Genomic DNA, 20158 nt, shown 5'->3' on the forward strand with positions numbered 1-20158 from the left:
AAAGAACAAAAACTCCTATGTTTTGGAAAGATACATGAGAAGTGGTGATTAGTCAGTCAAAATTATTTATTGAATCCCTATGGTATTTCCACTGGTTCACTTAATATCTACTAGGCACTGTGGTATCAGCTAATAAAAGAGAAAATAAAAGTGATACTATCTGTCTTTCTGGGCAATCAAGACATGACAATCCGAGAGAGTTGCATAACAACATAAGACAGTCTTATACTCTATGATCATTGCCCAAATGGTCGACTTGAAGACAATATATGCACAATTCAGAAGAGAAAGAGGCAAGCTGAGTTGGAAATTAGAGGGATATCACAATGAAGATCTTGAAGAAAGCTTGGATTTGGATCCAAAGTCTACCTCTGACCACTAGAACAGAAGATACACTTAAAACAGGTGTGGCACCACCCGGTCCCAGATTAGGCAATCTTGAAATTCCCTCCCTATTCTGTAATTCATAATTCCTAGTGTATTAAAAAGTACAACTGGGTAACAGTATCCAAAAGGTGTTTCAGACAAATCAAAGAAGCAAGACAAACCAAAGAAACAAGTGAGCAGTCATTGTAGAAGGGGAGAAAGCCTAATGATGTGGAATCAAAACAAAGTGGCAGCCTATTCCGTATGCTCTGTTAATATGGTTCCACAGCAAAACGTCTACTCCAAGTACAGTAGGAGATGGCGTGTCATAGCAAAACTAGATCATATGAGATTTATGCCTGTATCATATATTGAGGACATAATGGAGACACAAGAAGACAGTGATCAGTTCTGTTCGGGAGCAGCAGTAGGGGTGAAGTGTCAGAAATTAATAAAAGCAAGCGGGGGGTGGGGGGCAGGCAGGCAGCAGTGGCATACCTGGTAGATCACACACAATTACCAGGCACAAAGCTCAAACCCCTGCCTCACCTGAAGGGGGGAAGCCTCACAAGTCAAGTAAGTCTCTAGGTGCCAGTCTATCTAGCTCTTCTTTTTGTATTATCTTTATTTATTTATCTGATAGCCATAAATCGAGAAGGAAGGGGGTGATAAAAAGGAAGAGAGACAGAAAGACCCCTACAACACTGGTTTACCACTCACAAAGCTTTCCCCCTACAGGTGAAGACTGGGGGGCTTGAACCCAGGTCCTTGCACATTGTAACATGGACATACAACCAGATGGGCCACCTCCTGACTCCTCTATCTCTATTTATTTATAATTTTTTTAAAATTTATTTTATTTTATTTATTCCCTTTTGTTGCCCTTGTTTTTATTGTTGTAGTTATTATTGTTGTTGTCATCATTGTTGGATAGGACAGAGAGAAATGGAGAGAGGAGGGGAAGAGAGAGAGGAGGAGAGAAAGACAGACACCTGCAGACCTGTTTCACCGCCTGTGAAGCGACTCCCCTGCAGGTGGGGAGCCGGGGCTCGAACCGGGATCCTTATGCCGGTCCTTGGGCTTTGCGCCACGTGCGCTTAACCCGCTGCGCTACAGCCCGACTCCCCTATTTATTTTTTTTATATTTATTTATTTACTCCCTTTTGTTGCCCTTGGTTTTTTTTTTTTTTTTCACTTTATTTTTTATTTATTTATTTTTTACATGCATAACATTCCCCAGATTCCCATTTAGCAATACAACCCCCACTATTTCATTCATCATTTTTCATGGACCTGTATTCTCCCCACCCACCCACCCACCCCAGAGTCTTTTACTTTGGTGTAATACTCCAATTCCATTTCAGGTTCGACTTGTGTTTTCTTTTCTAATCTTGTTTTTCAACTTCGGCCTGAGAGTGAGACCATCCCATATTCATCCTTCTGTTTCTGACTTATTTCACTCAACATGATTTTTTCAAGGTCCATCCAAGATCGGCTGAAAACGGTGAAGTCACCATTTTTTACAGCTGAGTAGTATTCCATTGTGTATATATACCACAACTTGCTCTGAATGACTCTGAAAATGTCCAATAGTTCTAGGTTATCTATCTCTTCATTTAGCTCCGTTATGTCTTTACTGATTTTCTTCCTGGATGATCTGTCAAGTTGAGATAGTGGGGTGTTGAAGTCCCCTACTATGATTGTGTTACTGTTAATATATTGCTGTAGCTCTTTCAGTAGAAGTTTGATGTATTTAGATGGCTTCTCATTGGGTGCATAGATATTAATAATTGTTAAGTCCTCTTGATTGACTGATCCTCTGAGCATTAAGTAGTGTCCATTCCTATCTTTTTTAATCTTATGTATTTTAAAGTCTATCATGTCAGATATGAGAATAGCTGTTCCTGCCCTTTTTTGTGGGCCATTGGCTTGAATGATAGTTTTCCATCCTTTCACTTTAAGTCTGTGTTTGTCTTGTTACGTTAGGTGAGTTTCCTGTAGACAACATATTGTTGGGTTGTGTTTTCTGATCCATCTTCCTACTCTGTGTCTTTTAATAGGTGAATTCAGGCCATTCACATTTATTGATATCAAAGATTGAAGATATTTTAACGCCATTCTTGTAGAGTTTTAGAGTGTTTTGATATATGTTCTATTTGTGGTGGTCTGGTTGTTTATAGGAAACCTTTCAGAACTTCTTTCAAGGCAGGCTTGGTGATGGTTGCTTCCTTCAACTGTTGCTTGTCTGAGAAGGTTTTGATGCTTCCATCTAGTCTGAATGACAGTCTAGCAGGATATAGTATTCTTGGCTGAAAGCCTTTCTCATTGAGCACTCGATAGATATCTTGCCATTCTCTTCTGGCCTGTAGTGTTTGTATGGAGAAGTCTGCTGCTAATCTTATGGGTTTTCCTTTGTAGGTGACTCTTTGTTTTTCTCTTGCAGCCTTGAGGATCCTTTCTTTATCCTTATTCCTTTCCAATCTAAGTATGACATGTCTTGGTGTCTTTAGGTCTGGGTTAATTCTGTTTGGGACCCTCTGGGCTTCTTGAATCTTTATGTCTTTGGTGTTGTCTAGACTAGAGAAATTTTCAGCTATTATGGCCTGGAGAACGCTTTCTTCCTCCCCTTCTCTTTCTTCCTCTGGTAAGCCAATAATGCGTATATTGTTTCTTTTGAAGTCATCCCATAGGACTCTGTTGTTGTTTTCAGCATCTCTTAATCTCTTTTTGAGATCTCTTACTTCTTCTTTAGTTGTCTCTAATTCATCCTCAATCTTGCTAATTCTGTCTTCAGCCTCATTGATTCTATTCTCTCTGCCCTCTACTGCTTTCTGGAGTTCATCTATTTTGTTGCCCTGCTCTGATACTGTTTTAGCTTGTTCAGCTAGTTGCCTTCTTAGCTCAGCAATTTCAGCTTTCAGCTCTCTAATAACCATGAGATAATTAGAATTTTCTTCCATATTCTCATTTGTTGTTCCTGCATTTCTGATTACAATTTTTTCAAATTCTTTACTCACTCCTGTTATTATTTCCTTAGCTAATGTTTGGATGTTGAACTCGTTGTTTTGTGCTTTGCCCTCTGGAGGACTTTTAGCTGGACTCTTGTCCTGGTTCGAGTTTCCATTATTTTTTCTTGTTGTTTTAACCATTTTATATAAGTTAAGAGGTTTTTCAATCCCTGAGTTGGAGTTCAGTGGTGTAAAAGCCTTTTTTTTTCCCCCTGTAGGCTATGGTAGCCTGAGGGCTTTTAAACTATCAATAGGCTTCTTGGCTTAATCAATGACTCCTGACCAAGAGATAAAGCAGGGTGTGGCAGAGGTAATCCAGTGGTTATGCAAAGAGACTTTCACAGCCCTTCAGCTATGCCACCGAGGTATAGGTCTTCTCCTGAGTTTCCCGGTTAGATCTCTGTGCCCTGGTGTCCCTCCCTGTTGCTGCTCCAGATTCTGAGGGTAGTAGCAATGGGGACTCAGAGTTGTACTTGGTGAGTCTCTGGGGACTCCTTTCCTCCCTTCAGCTGTCCCCTTGTTGGTGGAGCAGACTGGAGGTGGTGTCTCCACTGACAAACTGTCGAACTGTTAGCAGTCACTTAATCTCTCCTTAGGCCCCTCTCTCCTCTCTGTCACCAGCCACGCGTGTTTGTACTCACGGGTGATTTACTGGGTTTCTGTGGTCATTCTAGTCCTGTCTTGTTTCGGTCCGGGTGGTCTCCTTTGGTATTCCTAGTTGATCCGGGAGAGGAGAGGAGAGGAGAGAAAGCGATCTGCTGCTCGTAGCTCCGCCCTTGGTTTTTTTATTGATATTAATGTCGTTGTTGTTGGATAGGACAGAGCGAAATCGAGAGAGGAGGGGATGGGAGAGAGGGGGAGAGAAAGACAGACACCTGCAGACCTGTGGCGCCTCTGCAGGTGGGGAGCCGGGGTTCGAACCGGGATCCTTATGCCGGTCCTTGTGCTTTGCGCCACGTGCGCTTAACCCGCTGCGCTACAGCCCGACTCCCTCTATCTCTATTTCTCTTTTCCTTCTCAATTTCTCTCTGCCCTATCTTCTGAAAGAAGAGAGTGAGGAAAGGAGGGAAGGAGGAAGAAAAGAACAAAAGAGGAAAGGAAGAAAGAGAAAGAGAAAAAAAAAAAAAAAAAGCAAGGAAGGAAGGCAGGCAGGCAGGCAGGCCGGCCAGGTGGTGGCATTCCCGGCTAACTGCACACACGATAATGTGCTCCATTCAAGCCCCAGACTCCACTTGCAGAGGGAAAGCTTCAGAAGCAGTGAAGCAGGTCTGTAGGTGTCTGTCTCTCTCCCTCCCTGTCTCTCTCTTCCCTCTAAATTTCTGTCTTATCAAATAAAATAAATAAAATTGAAAATAAAATAAATTTTTAAAAAGAGAGAGAGAAATGGCCAAGAGGGGCTGATGGATTTGTAGTGCTGGCATGAACCCCCACCAATGGGGGGGGGATTTACTTCATAATTATTTACTTCATAATAACTTTTTTAATTAAGGTGTTTTTTGTTTTTTGTTTTTTTTTCAGTACAGCCCAGGAGGTGATACAGTGGATGAGGCATAGGACTCTCAAGCATGGGGTCCTGAGTTCTGTCCCTGGCATCTCAGTGCCAGAGCAGTGCTATCTATCTATATCCCTCTGTCCTCATCTCTCCCTAAGTAAAAACAAAAAACTCTAGGCTAGACCAGAATATCTATGGAGACCTGGGGTTCAAGACCCTGGTCCCCACGTGCAAGGGGGAAGCTTCATGAGCAGTGGAGGAGTGCTGCAGGTGCCTTTTTCTCCCTTTCCCACTCTCCCTCTCTATTTCTTTCTAGCACTATTAGAATTTTTTTAAATAAAAATTTTAGAAAAGTAAAAATTGACTTTCAGGAGTAGTGGAGTCACTGAACCCCAACAATAACCCGGATATATATATATATATATATATATATATATATATATATAATTTATTTATTTTAACCCCCGTGCACTGCTCAGCTCTGGTTTATGATGGTGCAAGGGATTGAACCTGGGACTTTGAAGCCTCAGGCACGAGTCTCTTTGCATAACCATTATGCTACTATCCCCACCCTATATGCATTTTTTTAAATAAAAACTCTCAGAGGTCTCAGAGTTTTACTCAGGGGTCACTGAGAAGAGAAAATTCTTAGTTGTTTATTTTTTTTATTTAATTTTATTTATTTTCCCTGGTCCTTTTGTTGTTGTCGTAGTAGTTATTATTGTTATTGATGTCCTTGTTAGATAGGGCTTTTCTCTATGTTTGGGGCACTACTGTTTGATGGAGAAAATCTACTCAAGCAAATACGAAACCTTTCTAGACGCCCCTTCTTCCCGCAGTCCCCGTTTTCCCTGCGTGGCTGTCGACGCCCCTGAAGTCCTCAAAGACAAACACTCTCACGAGCCCTTGCACCTCCGGGTCTGTACAAGCAGGTGTATGACAAGTGGACTCCGACCCAGTCCGGGAACTAAGCCCAGGTCGCCAAAACTGAGATAACCATCGCGAGACATGACTGCAAAGGGCGAGAGAAGCCCACTTTCTCGCGAGATGTGAGGGGCGACAGCGGAAACAGCGGAAACTAAGAAAGGGCCCCCAAGCGACCGGGACCCAGTGAGTGGGCGTGGTCAGGGTTAAACCCGCCCCCTTCCGGCTTCTTTTCCCCGCCCCCCTCCTGTGGTCCTGGGCCGTGGATTCCAGCCGCCGGCTTCTCCAGGTGCTGCCAGACTTGGGCGTGTCGGTGTGCAAAGCCTCGGGAACAAGCTTTGACCGGATTTGAGGAGGGGGGCGGGGAGGGAGTGCGACCCCGCCCCCTTCTCCAGTGGCCCGCGGGCGAACAGGCCGACCTCTCTCTCGGGCCGGCGGTGGGGCGGCGTAGCCGGGGCTGCTCGGCGGCGGAGGCCCGAGCCCGCAGGTGTCGGCGGCGAGGCCCCGTCCGCACAGGGTGGCTAGATGGTGGGCTTCGGGGCCAATCGGCGGGCCGGCCGCCTGCCGTCCTTCGTGCTGGTGGTGCTGCTGGTGGTGATCGTCGCCCTCGCCTTCAACTACTGGAGCATCTCCTCCCGCCACGTCCTGCTGCAGGAGGAGGTGGCCGAGCTGCAGGGCCAGGTCCAGCGCACCGAGGTGGCTCGCGGGCGCCTGGAGAAGCGCAACTCCGACCTCCTGCTCTTGGTGGACTCGCACAAGAAGCAGATCGACCAGAAGGAGGCCGACTACGACCGCCTGAGCAGCCGCCTGCAGGCCCGGGAGAGCCTGGGCAAGAGATGCGAGGATGACAAGGTAAGGACAAGCCCTCCCCTGCTCTCCCTTGCACACATCCTGGGGTAGGGATTGGGGGCGGGGGGACGGTATCTGCCCGCCAGCGGCTGCTTTGCACCTTCTGGATTGCACCCCTGCCGCCAACGACCCTGATGCTGTTAAGACTTTGATAAGTTTTGTCACTGTCGCTTCCCCCAGTCCTGGCCAAACGGAGCGGAATGTAAGTTCTGATTGTGTAGAGTGGCCTGTGTGTGGATGCCGCCTTGTCTCCAGGCTCCAGTGCTGAGCTGGCAGTAGTGATGTTACCGCTGGCCTGTGCCGCCGCCTCGCCGCGGCTGACAGATCTGGCAACTGCCAGGATGGACGTGGGTATTGTTGCCTCGTCCTTATCCCATGTACAGTGATCGACGTTAATCTATTTAAGGAATAGGACCTCCTCGGACTCCTTCCTCTAGTCATCTCACACACACACAGACACACACACTCAGTATGACTTGCCTTCACTCGAAATAAGGTGCTTGTGTTCAAGTATTGGGCCTTGGAGCCATATGTGAGCCTCATTTGTAAAGTGGGCATAGGTAATCCAAAACTCTATGCTCAATTTGAATTGTTGATGGAATTAGTCAAAAGGGTAGAACCTAAAAACATGATCTAAGCAACAAACTCTCATGTCAGTGTGCTCACAGCTCTTGCAAGGAAATAAAAATAAAACATATGAGGGGGCCGGGCGGTAGCTCAGCAGGTTAAGCGCATATGGCGCAAAGCACTAGGACTGGCTGAAGGATCCCGATTCGAGCCCCCGGCTCCTCACCTGCAGGGGCGTCGGCTCCTCATCCGCAGGGGCGTCGCTTCACAGGCAACGAAGCAGGTCTGCAGGTGTCTATTTTTCTCCCCCTCTGCCTTCCCCTCCTATCTCGATTTCTCTCTGTTATCCAACAACAAGAGCAGTAACAACAACAACGATAAACAAGGACAACAAAATAGGGAAAAAATAGCCTCCAGGAGCAGTGAATTTGTAGTGCAGGCACCGAGCCCCAGCAATAACATTGGAGGAAATAAATAAATAAATAAATAAAATGGGTTTGTTTGTTTGTTTGCTTTCAGGATTATTGCTGGAGCTCGGTGCCTGCACTATGAATTCACTGATCCTGGAGGCCATTTTTCAAATTTTATTGCCCTTGTAGTTGAATAGGACGGAGACAAACGTACGTTAAAGAGATTGGATGGTGGCAGACCTGGTTGAGCGCACATGTTAGAATGCTCAAGAACTCGGGTGCAAGCCCCCAGTCCCTAGGCAGGGGGAAAGCTTTGCCAGTGGTGAAGCAGTGTTGCAGGTGTCTCTCTGTCTCCCTCTCCATCACACCGCCCCTCTCAATTTCTGGATATCTCTACCCAATAATAAAGATAATAAAATTTTTAGAAAATTGTTTTATATGTATAAGTGTTTTAAATGTATAAGTGTTTAAGTAGCTCTTAAGGTTGGTGTTTCATGCAAGTAGAAATCAACTTTTTTTTTAGTTTTTATTATCTTTATTTGTTTGTTGGATAGAGATTCAGAAATCGCGAGGGAAGGGAGGGGTAGAGAGGGTGAGAGACAGACACCTACAGCACTGCTTCACCACTTGTGAAGCTTTCCCCCTGCAGGTGGGGACTGAGGGCTCGAACCTGGGTCCTTGTGCACTGTAACATGTGCACTCAACCAGGTGCACCGCCACCTAGCCCCAAAAATCGACTATTAAGTAGTCTTTGTTCTCACCAGCATATTGAGAACTGTGTTATCGATTTATGATTTATGTAACTTCTGTTGGTATAGGTGAGCTGTGAAACTTTCTGCGTGAGATCAAGTAGGTGTCATTCTTTTTAGACTCCTTAGATGGGAATCTTCACATTTGTGTGTGTTTATTCCTTTTTGTTGCTCTTGTTTTCTTGTTGTAGTTACTGTTGTTGTTATTGATGTCATCGTTGTTGGATAAGACAGAGAGAAATGGAGAGAGAAGGGGAAGACAGAGAGGGGGAGAGAAAGATAGACACCTGCAGACCTGCTTCACCTCCTGTGAAGCGACTCCCCTGCAGGTGGGGAGCTGGGTGTTTTCTTATTATAATAGCAAATTTTTGTTTTGTATATCAAGCCCATTTACAACATATAATTATATATTGAAATCTCCGTGAATTTTTAGCTTCTTTGCTGCCTTTAGTTTTTATCTTATTTCATGAAGATTGAGGCACTCAGGCAAATGCTCTTCACCACAACATAGGTAACCTCCAAGAAGACCAGGAGGTCAGCACACCTGGGTAGAGTAGGCAGAAATCCATGAAATTAAAATATTAAAATAAGGTCTTCAGACTCGGAATAGTTAGGCACTACCATTCATTCAGATTCTTCTCTTCAATCTGAAAGGTAATGCTTCTAGTAATTTGTACTCTGAATTCTAGTTTCTCAATCTACTCACTTGTTATATCTTTCTCAGTAGGCTTTCGCTATTACCTTCAATCAGGTGTGATGTTCCCTCTTCTGAATATTTTTATTCCATTTATGGCCATACCACCCTTAACACACCCGATCTCTTCTGAATGTTTTTATTCCTCTATATACTCCCTTTTCCTAATAAAACTTTATTTTTATTTTTTACTTTCACTGACATTGTGGTCTGTAAATGCTTTTTCTGCTTCCTCTCCCCCTACATCCTAATATTTCCTGAATATTTTATCATCCCTCACACATCCGTTTTCTAAAACTACTCTCCTGAAGGGCACAAGTGACAGTTTTCTTTCTCTTCTTTTTTTTTTTTTTTTAATATTTATTCCCTTTTGTTGCCCTTGTTGTAGTTATTGCTGTTGTTGGATAGGACAGAGAGAAATGGAGAGAAGAGGGGAAGGTAGAGGAGGGAGAGAAAGACAAACACCTGCAGACCTGCTTCACCGCCTGTGAAGGGACTCCCCTGCAAGTGGGGAGCCGGGGGCTCAAACCCGGATCTTTAAACCGGTCCTTGAGCTTTGCACCACCTGCGCTTAACCCGCTGCGCTACCACCTGACTCCCAAGTGACAGTTTTCTTAGCCGAACACCTCCATACTTATTTTTTTATCTGACCTCCTAATAATGGACTCTACTCTTAGATCTCTGCTTTTTCCTTAGTAGTTTTTCCTTTCTCTCTCTTTGTAAAATTTTTTTATGTTTATTTTCCCTTTTGTTGCCCTTTCTTTTATTATTGTTGTTATTGTTACTATTGTTGTTGTTATTGATGTCGTCGTTGTTAGATAGGACAGAGAGAAATGGGGGGGGGAGAGATGCCTGCAGACCTGCTTCACCGCCTATGAAGTGACGCCCCTGCAGGTGAGGAGCCGGGGGCTCAAACCGGGATCCTTACGCGCTTAAACTGTTGCGCTACCGCCCGACTCCCTCTCTTTTTTTAAGGAGTAGTTTTGTTTTTTTTTAATTTAATTTATTTATTTATTTATTCCCCTTTTGTTGCCCTTGTTGTTTTATTGTTGTAGTTATTATCGATGTCATCGTTGTTGGATAGGACAGAGAGAAATGGAGAGAGGAGGGGAAGACAGAGAAGGGGAGAGAAAGACAGACACCTGCAGACCTGCTTCACCGCCTGTGAAGCGACTCCCCTGCGGGTGGGGAGCCGGGGGCTCAAGCCTGGATCCTTTTGCCGGTCCTTGAGTTTGGCGCCACCTGCGCTTAACCCCGACTTTGTTTTGTTTTTTAATGAACACAGTACTGTCCTAAGAATTGTTTGTTGGTAGTCAGGAGCAAAGAGGAAAACCTCTAATGGAAGAAAATGTTAAATAGTATGATTATATATTCTTGACGTTCATAGTACTTAATGGCATATTAAGACTCTGAAAAGACCTATTAATAAGTTTATTTAATTTTGTTTAATCTTTTTCAGTTAATTTGATCATAGACTATTACTATATTCATGCCATACTTGTTATGGTGGTTGAGAAAAAAGCAAAGGGAGTGAGTGGTACGGGAGGTGGCGCAGTGGATAAAGCACTGGACTCTCAAGCATGAGGTCCTGAGTTCAATCCCCAGCAACACATGTAGCAGAATGATGTCTGGTTCTTTCTCTCTGTCTCTCCTATCTTTCTCATTAATAAATAAATATAAGGAAAAAAAAAAAAAGCAAAGGGAGTCAGGCGGTAGCACATCTGGTTAAGCGCACGTGGCAAAGCGCAAGGATGAGCGTAAGGATCCCAGTTGGAGCCCCCGGCTCCCCACCTGCAGCGGAGTCGCTTCACAGGCGGTGAAGCAGGTCTGCAGGTGTCTGTCTTTCTCTCCCCCTTTCTGTCTTCCCCTCCTCCATTTCTCTCTGTCCTATCCAACGACGACATCAACAACAACAATAATAACTACAACAATAAAACAAGAGCAACAAAAGGGAAAATAAATAAATATTAAAAAGAAAAGCACACTAGTTCAGGAAATGTCTTCGGTGCTTTTTCAGTTGAGTACAATTTATTTACATCACTGTATGTTTCAATAGTGTGTTTTTTTTTTTCCACACTTTAAAAAGGTTGTCAGAGCACACCCTCCAGCACAGCCCTGAAATCCCACCACTACAATCTGTTGGCCCCATCTACTCCTTGTGCCCCTTCCTCTTCCACTTTGTTCTGGTTATTGTGACTGTTTCTGATTTACTAGTATTCAATGCAGTGGACCCACAAATCTCTTGTCGCTTACTTGTATATCAGTTCCAGAGTTGGAGCTAGCTATTGCATTTTTTTTTTTGGAATTTTCTTATAAATATTTGTTCTTAAAGTTAATTAAAGCTCTGAACTGCTAATACAGAGGGTAGACTTGGTCTACATAGGTCTGTCTTTCAGAAATAGTTTCCTTTTACTGTTGATACTCCAGTGAAGGACATGTTAGATCAATAAACATTTTAAGCTTTGAAGGCTGCAGATAAAGGTTAGAAGTTGAACTCCAGTTCTAGATATGTGATTTTGGGGACAAGTAATTTAATGACCTCGAGCACATTTCCTCACCTGTAAAATAGAGATAACGGTGCCTACCTAGGTATTATACAGATCTGAGATCATATATACAACACAGAAGAATCAGACTTGACAAATAAATAAACAAGTAAAATTACAAAGCCTAAAGTTATATTTTCTCTTTTTTAATATATTTACTTATTACTGCGTAGAGACAGAGAAATTTGCATGGTTGGGAGGGAGACAGAGATACCTGGAGCACAGCTTCACCACTTAGAAAGCTTTCCCCCTGCAGATGGGACCAGGGGCTTGAACCTGGGTCCTTGTGCACTGTAATGTATGCACTTAACCAGAATGTGTGCATTTAACCAGGTGCCCCACGAACTGGCCCCCAAACTGTATTTACATTAGCTGATCTAAAATTTCTTTGGTTGGTGATCATGTTGGAGGAAGAAGTTGTAAGTCTGACAACTTAATGTATTTTCCGGGCCTGGGTGGTGCCACAGTGGATAAAGCATTGAACTTTCAAGCCTGAGGCCCTGAGTTCAATCTCTGGCATCTATGTACCCCCTCTTTCTCACCAAATAAACTTTTTAAAAATAATAAAATAAATAAAGTGTCTCTTCCACTTTATTTTTCTTTTTGTGGAGCTGGGGTCTTGCACGTGACTCCACACTACTTTTTTTTTCCCCCACTGAGAGGGGAAGATAGACAGAGGAAGAGACATAACAGTACCAGAGCATCCTCGGGTACCATAGCGTTTCCACATGGTGCTGCGGTTCATATCTGGGCACGCACAACTATCTCTGGAGATAAAGATACCAAATCAAGTTTGCATGGTTATCTCTGGAAATAAAGATAGCCTTTCCCCCATGCCACCATAAACCAGAGATAAGCAGTGCTCTGGTTTTATATGTATATGTATGTGTGTGTATATACATATATGTGTGTGTGTGTGTGTATATATATATATATATATATATATATATATATACTTCCATTTTACAACAAATTTGACCATGTTAATGTAATCTCTCTCTCTCTCTCTTTTTTTTTTTTTTTTTTACCAGAGCACTGTTCAGCTCTGGCTTATGGAGGTGCAGGGGATTGAACCTGGGACTTTGGAGCGTCAGGCATGAGAGTCTCTTGGCATAACCATTATGCTATCTACCCCTGCCCAATGTAATCTCTTTTAAGTAAACTATCGTTCAGATTTTTTTTTTTTTTACTATTTTTTGCCTGTCTTTGCCCTTTGACTCAGGTCTGAATACTACATTCTGTAAACTTATTATGGTAATTTTTTACTATCCTTCTCAGTAATTAGTTGAGAAAAGGAACTTGTAACCATAGTGGTGATTAATGGGGAAATTTTCCTCACTCTTGAAAGGAGTTTTACTTGTGGGGGCCAGGTGTAGCGCAGCGGGTTAAGCTCACATGGTGCAAGTGCAAGAACTGGCATAGGGATCCGGGTTTGAGCCCCGGCTCCCCACCTGCAAGGGGGTCACGTCACAAACTATGAAGCAGGTCTGCAAGTGTCTATTTTTCTCTCCCTCTCTCTGTCTTCCCCCTCTCCCGATTTCTCTCTGTCCTACCCAACAATAGCAATGGTAACAATAACAACAAGGGCAACAAAATGGGAAGTGGCCTCCAGGAGCAGTGGATTTGTGGTGCAGGCATCAAGCCCCAGCAATAACCCTGGGGGCAAAAAATGAGTCTTGTGCCATGTGGTAGTCTAGAAACCCCCAATCTAATTATGAGAAGGCATCAGAGAAAATCATATTCAGACATAGTCTACAAAACAGCTGTCCAGTATTCAAAAGACTCACACATGAAAAAATGGTATCTTCTGGGGGCTGGGCGGTAGGTAGCACAGCCAGTTAAACGCACGTTGTAAAGATCCCACCCAGTTCAAGCACCCCTGCTCCCTATCTGGGGGGGTGGGGGTGGGGCTGGGGTGGTAAAGGAAGTCTGCAGGCGTCTTTCACTCCCCTTCTGTCTTTCTGTCCTCTGTCGATTTCTCTCTGTCCTATCCAATAACAACAATAATAGTAACAGCAACGATAAACAACAAGGGCAGCAAAAGGGAAAAATTAGCCTCCAGGAGCAGTGAGTTCCTAGTGTAGGCACCGAACCCCAGCAATAACCCTGGAGACATCAAAAAAATGGTATCTCCTGCCAGATGTTGTTGCTTCTGAATGTAATATTTCAGGGCAACCAGAGTGCTAGAAGAGTTAGCTAAAGGCACTAAGAATCCTTGTTGTTGAAGTAAATCAAGTTGAGGTTTCCTTAGTTATAGTTCAACTTTTCTGTTAATGTTCGCATGCTAAGATGGCATCTGGTATGTAGGTTAAATCTTGTTTCTAAGGCAATGTGGAGAGTCACTTCTAACGTGCCTGTAGTTTTAGGAGTCCTCAAGGAACTTGATCTGAGTGTCAGCAGTAGTACATCACTCCCCTTCATGCCTCCACTCCCCACACACCCACACACATTATTCCACACTGACCCTCTTTCTGGGACCCTAGGAGGTGGTACAGTGGATAAAGCACGGTACTCTTAAAGCACTGAGTTTGAACCCTGGCATTGTGTGTGTTCTCTCTCCCTCTCTCTCTCTCTCTCTCTCTCTCTCTCTTTTTCTTTCTCCCTCCCTCTCTCCCTACTCCTTTCTCTTGTAAATAAATTAATGAATAAATAAATAATTTTTTAAGACTTTTGTCCTTGTTGAACTGTCTTAGGTAGGACATAAGTGTATAGTGTGTTGGCACGCTTCCTCAGGCTATCTTCTCATTTATGTCTTAGAAAAGATTTACAAAAATCTATGGAATGCCTGTTTCTGTAGTGTAGTGGTTATCACGCTCACCTCACAAAAATCACAGCGGGTTAAGCGCACATGGTGCAAAGCGCAAGGACCGGGGGAAGGATCCTCACCTGCAGGGGAGTCGCTTCACAAGCGGTGAAGCAGGTCTGCAGGTGTGTTTCTCTCCCCCTCTCCGTCTCCCCTCCTCTCTCCATTTCTCTCTGTCCTATCCAACAACGACATCAACAACAATAATAATAACCACAAGGCTGAAACAACAAGGACAACAGAAGGGGAAAAAAAATAGCCTCCAGGAGCAGTGGATTCAGGGTGCAGGCACTGAGCCCCAGCAATAACCCTGGAGGCAAAAGTAAATATAATAAAAAATAAAATCCTTAAAGTAATAAAATCCTTAAAGTAAATCCTTAAAGTAAAGGAAAGGAGAAAGAAAAATGCTTAATAAATGCTGTGTTAGTCATTACTTCACAGCTGCTTCCTTATTTTTATTCTTATCTCTGAGGAGGGATATTGTGTTCCTGCCTAATCTGGTCGCAGCTCCACCTTACCTGCCTCATCCTTTGCTTCTGGTCTCTCACTCCCTCACTCCCCATTCACTGGTTCATTTCTCCTTAGGTTTAGTTGACTTCTCCCATGTTTGCCTTAGTCCATGGAGCTTGCTTGCTCCTCTGTAATTTGAGGATCTCGTGGTAATCCCTACCTTTGCCTCTGCCTCACCAGTCAATCTTGCCTGCCAAGTTCTACCTGTGATTAAATTGCTAGCTCAAATTACTCATTAACCATATAGAATTTAGGCTGCCTTCCCAAACTGTACCTCTTGTTCACTATAAATAATGCTTATGCAACCATTACTAAGACTGGTCAGAAATTTTACAGTCATCGGTGTTTCTGATTCAGTGATTCAACATGCAGGAAAGTTAATCAAATTGAATTAAAACATCCCTGGGAGGGGGTCAGTAGCATAATGGTGATGCAAAGAGACTCATGTCTGAGGCTCCCAAATCCCATGTTCAATCCCCAGCACCACTATAAAACTGAGCTGAGCAGTGCACTAGTTTAAGAAAGAAAAAAAAAGAAATCACTCTGGTTGCAGAGTAGCAAACTGATTAAAGAGGAAGCAGTAACTTCCTAACTAATCTCCTTGCCCTTGTCTCTATTTCTTTCAGTCAGTTCTCCCACTTATTTAAACAAACCTGATCCGTAAACCTTACTTTCAGAGTTGGCAGCATCACTATGTTGAGTTAGAATTCTGCTCTACAATTTTTTAAAATATTTTTTAAATTATCTTTATTTATTTATTTGGATAGAGACAGCCAGAAATCAAGTGGGAAGGGGGTGATAGAGAGGGAGAGAGACACCTCAGCACTGCTTTACCACTCGTGAAGCTTTCCCCCTGCAGGTGGGGGCCAGGGATTCAAACCCAGGTCCTTGTACACTGTAACATATGTGCTCAACCAAGTGCGCCACCACCCGGCCCCATGCTCTACAGTTTTTAAGGGACTCCAGGGAGCAGCTCCAACTCCCTTTGCCTCTCACCACCTCCAAACCCAAATGGTGTTCCAGACTGGCTGTCTTGATGACTTCTTGCTCCTCCCACCTCCCTTGCTGCATTACGTTGATTTCTTTTTGCACCTGTGGTCCTGCTTCTTGTCTTTTTCCTATGGATTTGTCCTATCAGTCTTTTATTCAGCTATGTTCACCATGAAGCTCTTCCCGACTGGAGTGTTCTTTGCCTTCTTTGTACACAGTTTACACTTATTGTTTGAACCACACTCGTTCAATTTGTTCTTCATTTTTCACTACTAACTTCTTATCTTAGTCTTGTCTTCTCAGCAGAATTTTTAATTCCTTGAGGAAGGATAATATGAAATTTTCTTTCTATCTTCCTTTCTTTCTGTCTTCCTTTTTTTCCCCTCTCTTTAAAGATATATGAACCCACCATATGAAAGGACCTGGGTTCAAGTCCCTGGCCTCCTCCACCTGAGCAGTGAAGCAGTGTTGCTGGTATCTCTCCTTCTTTCTCCCTCTCTATCTCCTCCTTCCCTCTCGATTTTTCTCTTTCTTTACCAAAAAAGGAAAGAAAAGGGGGAATAGCTAGCTACAGGGAGCAATGGATTCACTGTGTAGGCACAGAACCCCAACGATAAGCCTGGTCGCAAAACAACAACGAGTATATTTATTTATAAGACAGACAGAGTGCGAGAACACCAGAGCATTATCGAATATTTCTTTCTAGGTCAGTCCATAGCGGTGATACAAAGTATTATTGTCTTTGTATGAAGAATACATTTGGATGTTGCTAAGGAAAGACAGGGAAGAGGGCCACAAGAAGATGGGAGTATTTTCAGCAAATACCGGAAACTCAGAAAGCAGAGGGTTCCGCTAGAACCTTTTTTTTTTTAATGGCATCTCTTTTTTTAAAAAAAATTATCTTTATCTATTGGATCGAGAGAGCCAGAAGTCGAGAGGGAAGGAGGTGATAGGGAGAGAGGCACCTGCAGCCCTCTTTAATCATTCACAAAGCTTTCCCCCTGCAGGTGTGGACCGGGGACTTGAACAGAATCTTTGTGCACTCAACCAGCTGCGGCACCGCCTGGCCCCCAGTTAGAGCCTTGAAGTAGAGAATGAGCCTAGAGGAAACTTTCTTTTTTAATTTGTAGCTGCTAGAATTATGAGATAATACGTTTTAGCTTGAAGACACTGAGTTTGTAGTACTTAGTTATGCTAGCCTTAGGAAACGTAATGTAAGATTCAATAGAAACTTCAGCAGATTTGTAAAATATACATAGAAATTGATAGACTAGAGGCCATGTGGTGGTACACCTGGCAGAATGCACATATGACAGTGTGCCAGGACCTGGGTTTAAGCCCTCAGCCCCCAGTCCCCATCTGCAGAGGAAAAGCTGTACAAACGGTGAAGCAAAGCGCTGGTGCCCCATCCCCTACTTCTTTCTGTCTTTATATCCAATAAATAAATAAATTGACTGGTTTTGTTTTGTTTTGTTTTGTTTTGAACTAGAGCACTCCTCAGCTCTGGCTTATGGTGGTGCTAAGGTTTAAACCTGGGGCTGCAGAGTTTCAAGGGTAAAAAGTCTTTGCATAACTACCACATTATCTCCCCAGCTCTAGGCTGATCCTAAAAATGTATATGGAAATGCAGATAATCTAGAATAGCCAAAGTGATTTATAAAAAGAATAACAAACTTTCAAGTTATATACCTTAATTTCAAGACATCAACATATTATGGGATTATTTTAAAAATCTGATATACCTGGGGGTCGGGCGGTAGCGCAGTGGGTTAAGCACACGTGGCGCAAAGCGCAAGGACCGGCATAAGGATCCCGGTTCAAGCCCCCAGCTCCCTACCTGCAGGGGAGTCGCTTCACGGGCGGTGAAGAAGGTCTGCAGGTGTCTATCTTTCTCTCCTCCTCTCTGTCTTCCCCTCCTCTCTCCATTTCTCTCTGTCCTATCCAACAACGAACAACATCAACAATGGTAGTTAATAGTAAACACAACGAGGCTACAACAACAAGGGCAACAAAAGCGGGGAGAAATGGCCTCCAAGAGCGGTGGATTCATGGTGCAGGCACTGAGCCCAGCAATAACCCTGGAGGAAAAAAAAAATCTGATATACCAGGCCCACCAACCAAGTAGCTCACTGCAGGATATCTCACTGCCCACAATTCCTGAGGGTGATGTCACTATCATCGTAAGCAATCTCCTGAAAGCAATAACAAGAGTAGGTCAGACATAGGTGTCAAACCCACATTGATCCATACAGACATGTTATGTAAATACCCCTGGACTATTTACCAACACATGATTTCTTTGTATTCTCTGCTCCTTTGCAAGCTCCATGATAGTGTAAACTGTTTCTGTCTCATCCACTTCTATTTTATGATCTCTGTGGAAGGAGGGGAGGGGAGGGAAGGGAAGGGGAGGGAGGGGAGGGGAGGGGAGGGAAGGGAAGGGAAGGGAAGGGAAGGAATACTATTTTTTATAAGAACAAGAGAAAGTGAGACAAAAGAGAAAGGTGGGTATATCCAATTAAAAAAAAAAAAGATAAACATTTTTCTTTTTTAATTTTTTATGTATTTATTTATTTATTTATTTATTTTACCAGAGCACTGCTCAGCTCTGGTTTATGGTGGTGTGGGATTGAGGGACTTTGGAGCCTCTGGCATGGATGTCTCTTTGCATAACCATTATGCTGTCTACCCCCATCCAGGATAAGCCTTTGTTAAAAAATATTTCTTAACCATATATAATGATGTAAATCTATGTTATGTCAATAAAATTATTAAGATATCATTTGAATAAAAATACAATAAAATTTAATATATTTTTCTCAATTTAATTAGTATATTGGTTATTTATAAGTGAACAACACAGAGGCCAGGCAGTTACAGACCTGGTACAGTGCACACATTATTAAAATTAATAGAAAAGCTTATTTTCCAGGCCATGTGTTTTATTTGTGATTAATAATGGTTTACAAGATTATAAATTTTTTTATAATTTATTTCTTTATTGGGGAATTAATATTTTACATTCAACAGTAAAGATTATAAAATTTTAGGTTTTGGTTCCACACCAAACCTACCACCAAGGTTTGGCATACCTTGCCAACCATAGTTCTCACAAAGTCTTAGAGATAGTTTATTTAATTCCAGTTTTTGTTTGTTTTGGCAAATTCATGAGTTTTAGTTCTCTGGATTCCACATGAGTGAAACCATTGATAGTTGTCTTTCAGCTCTTATATAATCACCTCCAGTTCCATCTGTCCCAAAGGACACAATATCCTCTTTTTGATTGCAGAGTAGTATTCTATGGAGTATCTTTCGCATAACTTCTTCAGTCATCTGTTGATGGGCTGTTTCTACTCTTTAGCTATTATGAATAGATCAGCTTTAAACATAGGGTTGCATATATCCCTAGAAAAGTCTTTTTGTTATGGGCTGGGCAGTGGCATGCATGCCCAGTTAAGCACACATAGTACTGTGTGCAAAGACCTGAGTTTGAGCCCCTGATCCCCACATTTAGTGGGGACACTTCATAAGTGGTAAAGGGAGTCTGCAGGTGTCTTTCTCTCCCCCTCTCTGTCCCCTACCCCATTCTTTCTCAATTTCTCTGTGTCCTATCAAATAGAATAGAAAAAAAGGAAAAGTGGCCACTGGGGACAATGGATTCATAGTGCTGGCACCAAGCCCCAGAAATAACCCTGGAGACAAAAAAAAAAAAAGTCTTTTTGTTTCAGTGACAGAGCTTCGTGCTTGCACAATTCTGCCACTCCCTACATTTTTATTCTTATTTTAGAAGTTAAAGAGAGGAAACAGAGAGGAGGATAAATAATTACAACACCTTTCTCCCATTCTTGGAGATGCCCCTGGTGCCAAGTTACTCCCATGTGGTGCCAGGGTTCAGACCTGGGATTTTGTACATGGTACATGCTTCTAGTCAACTATCTCGTAGCCCCTGGAAACATCTGAAAGAGAAAAAGGGGGGTCTGGCGGTAGCACAGTCGGTTAAGTGCACGTGGCGAAGTGCAAGGCTTAAGGATCCAGGTTGGAGCCCTGACTCCCCACCTGCAGGGGGAGTCGCTTCACAAGCGGTTAAGCATGTCTGTGGGTGTCTCTGTCTTCCCCTCCTCTCTCCATTTCACTCTGTCTTATCTAACAATGATGACATCAACTACAACAATAATAAAACAACAAGGGCAACAAAAGGGAAAATAAATTTAGAAAAAAAAAAGAGGAAAAAGAAGGAAGAAAGGGAGAGA

The 20158-nt window shown here is 43.1% G+C and overlaps 1 protein-coding gene across 3 annotated transcripts in view; it reads left to right on the forward strand.

Moving 5' to 3' along the window:
• Positions 1–6015: 6015 nt before the first annotated feature.
• Positions 6016–20158, forward strand: part of GOLM2 (golgi membrane protein 2) — a 77247-nt gene continuing 63104 nt past the window's right edge. For 2 of the 3 annotated variants that reach the window (XM_060174549.1, XM_060174548.1), the window contains exon 1: positions 6017–6642. In XM_060174549.1, coding sequence (XP_060030532.1) covers positions 6316–6642 — 327 coding nt within the window. In that variant the 5' untranslated portion in view covers positions 6017–6315. Of the gene's footprint in view, positions 6643–20158 lie in introns of all 3 variants that reach the window. The other variant, XM_060174547.1, reaches the window with a different exon arrangement.

This window comes from Erinaceus europaeus, chromosome 16 (genome assembly GCF_950295315.1).
Source record: "Erinaceus europaeus chromosome 16, mEriEur2.1, whole genome shotgun sequence".
Classification (NCBI taxonomy): domain Eukaryota; kingdom Metazoa; phylum Chordata; class Mammalia; order Eulipotyphla; family Erinaceidae; genus Erinaceus; species Erinaceus europaeus.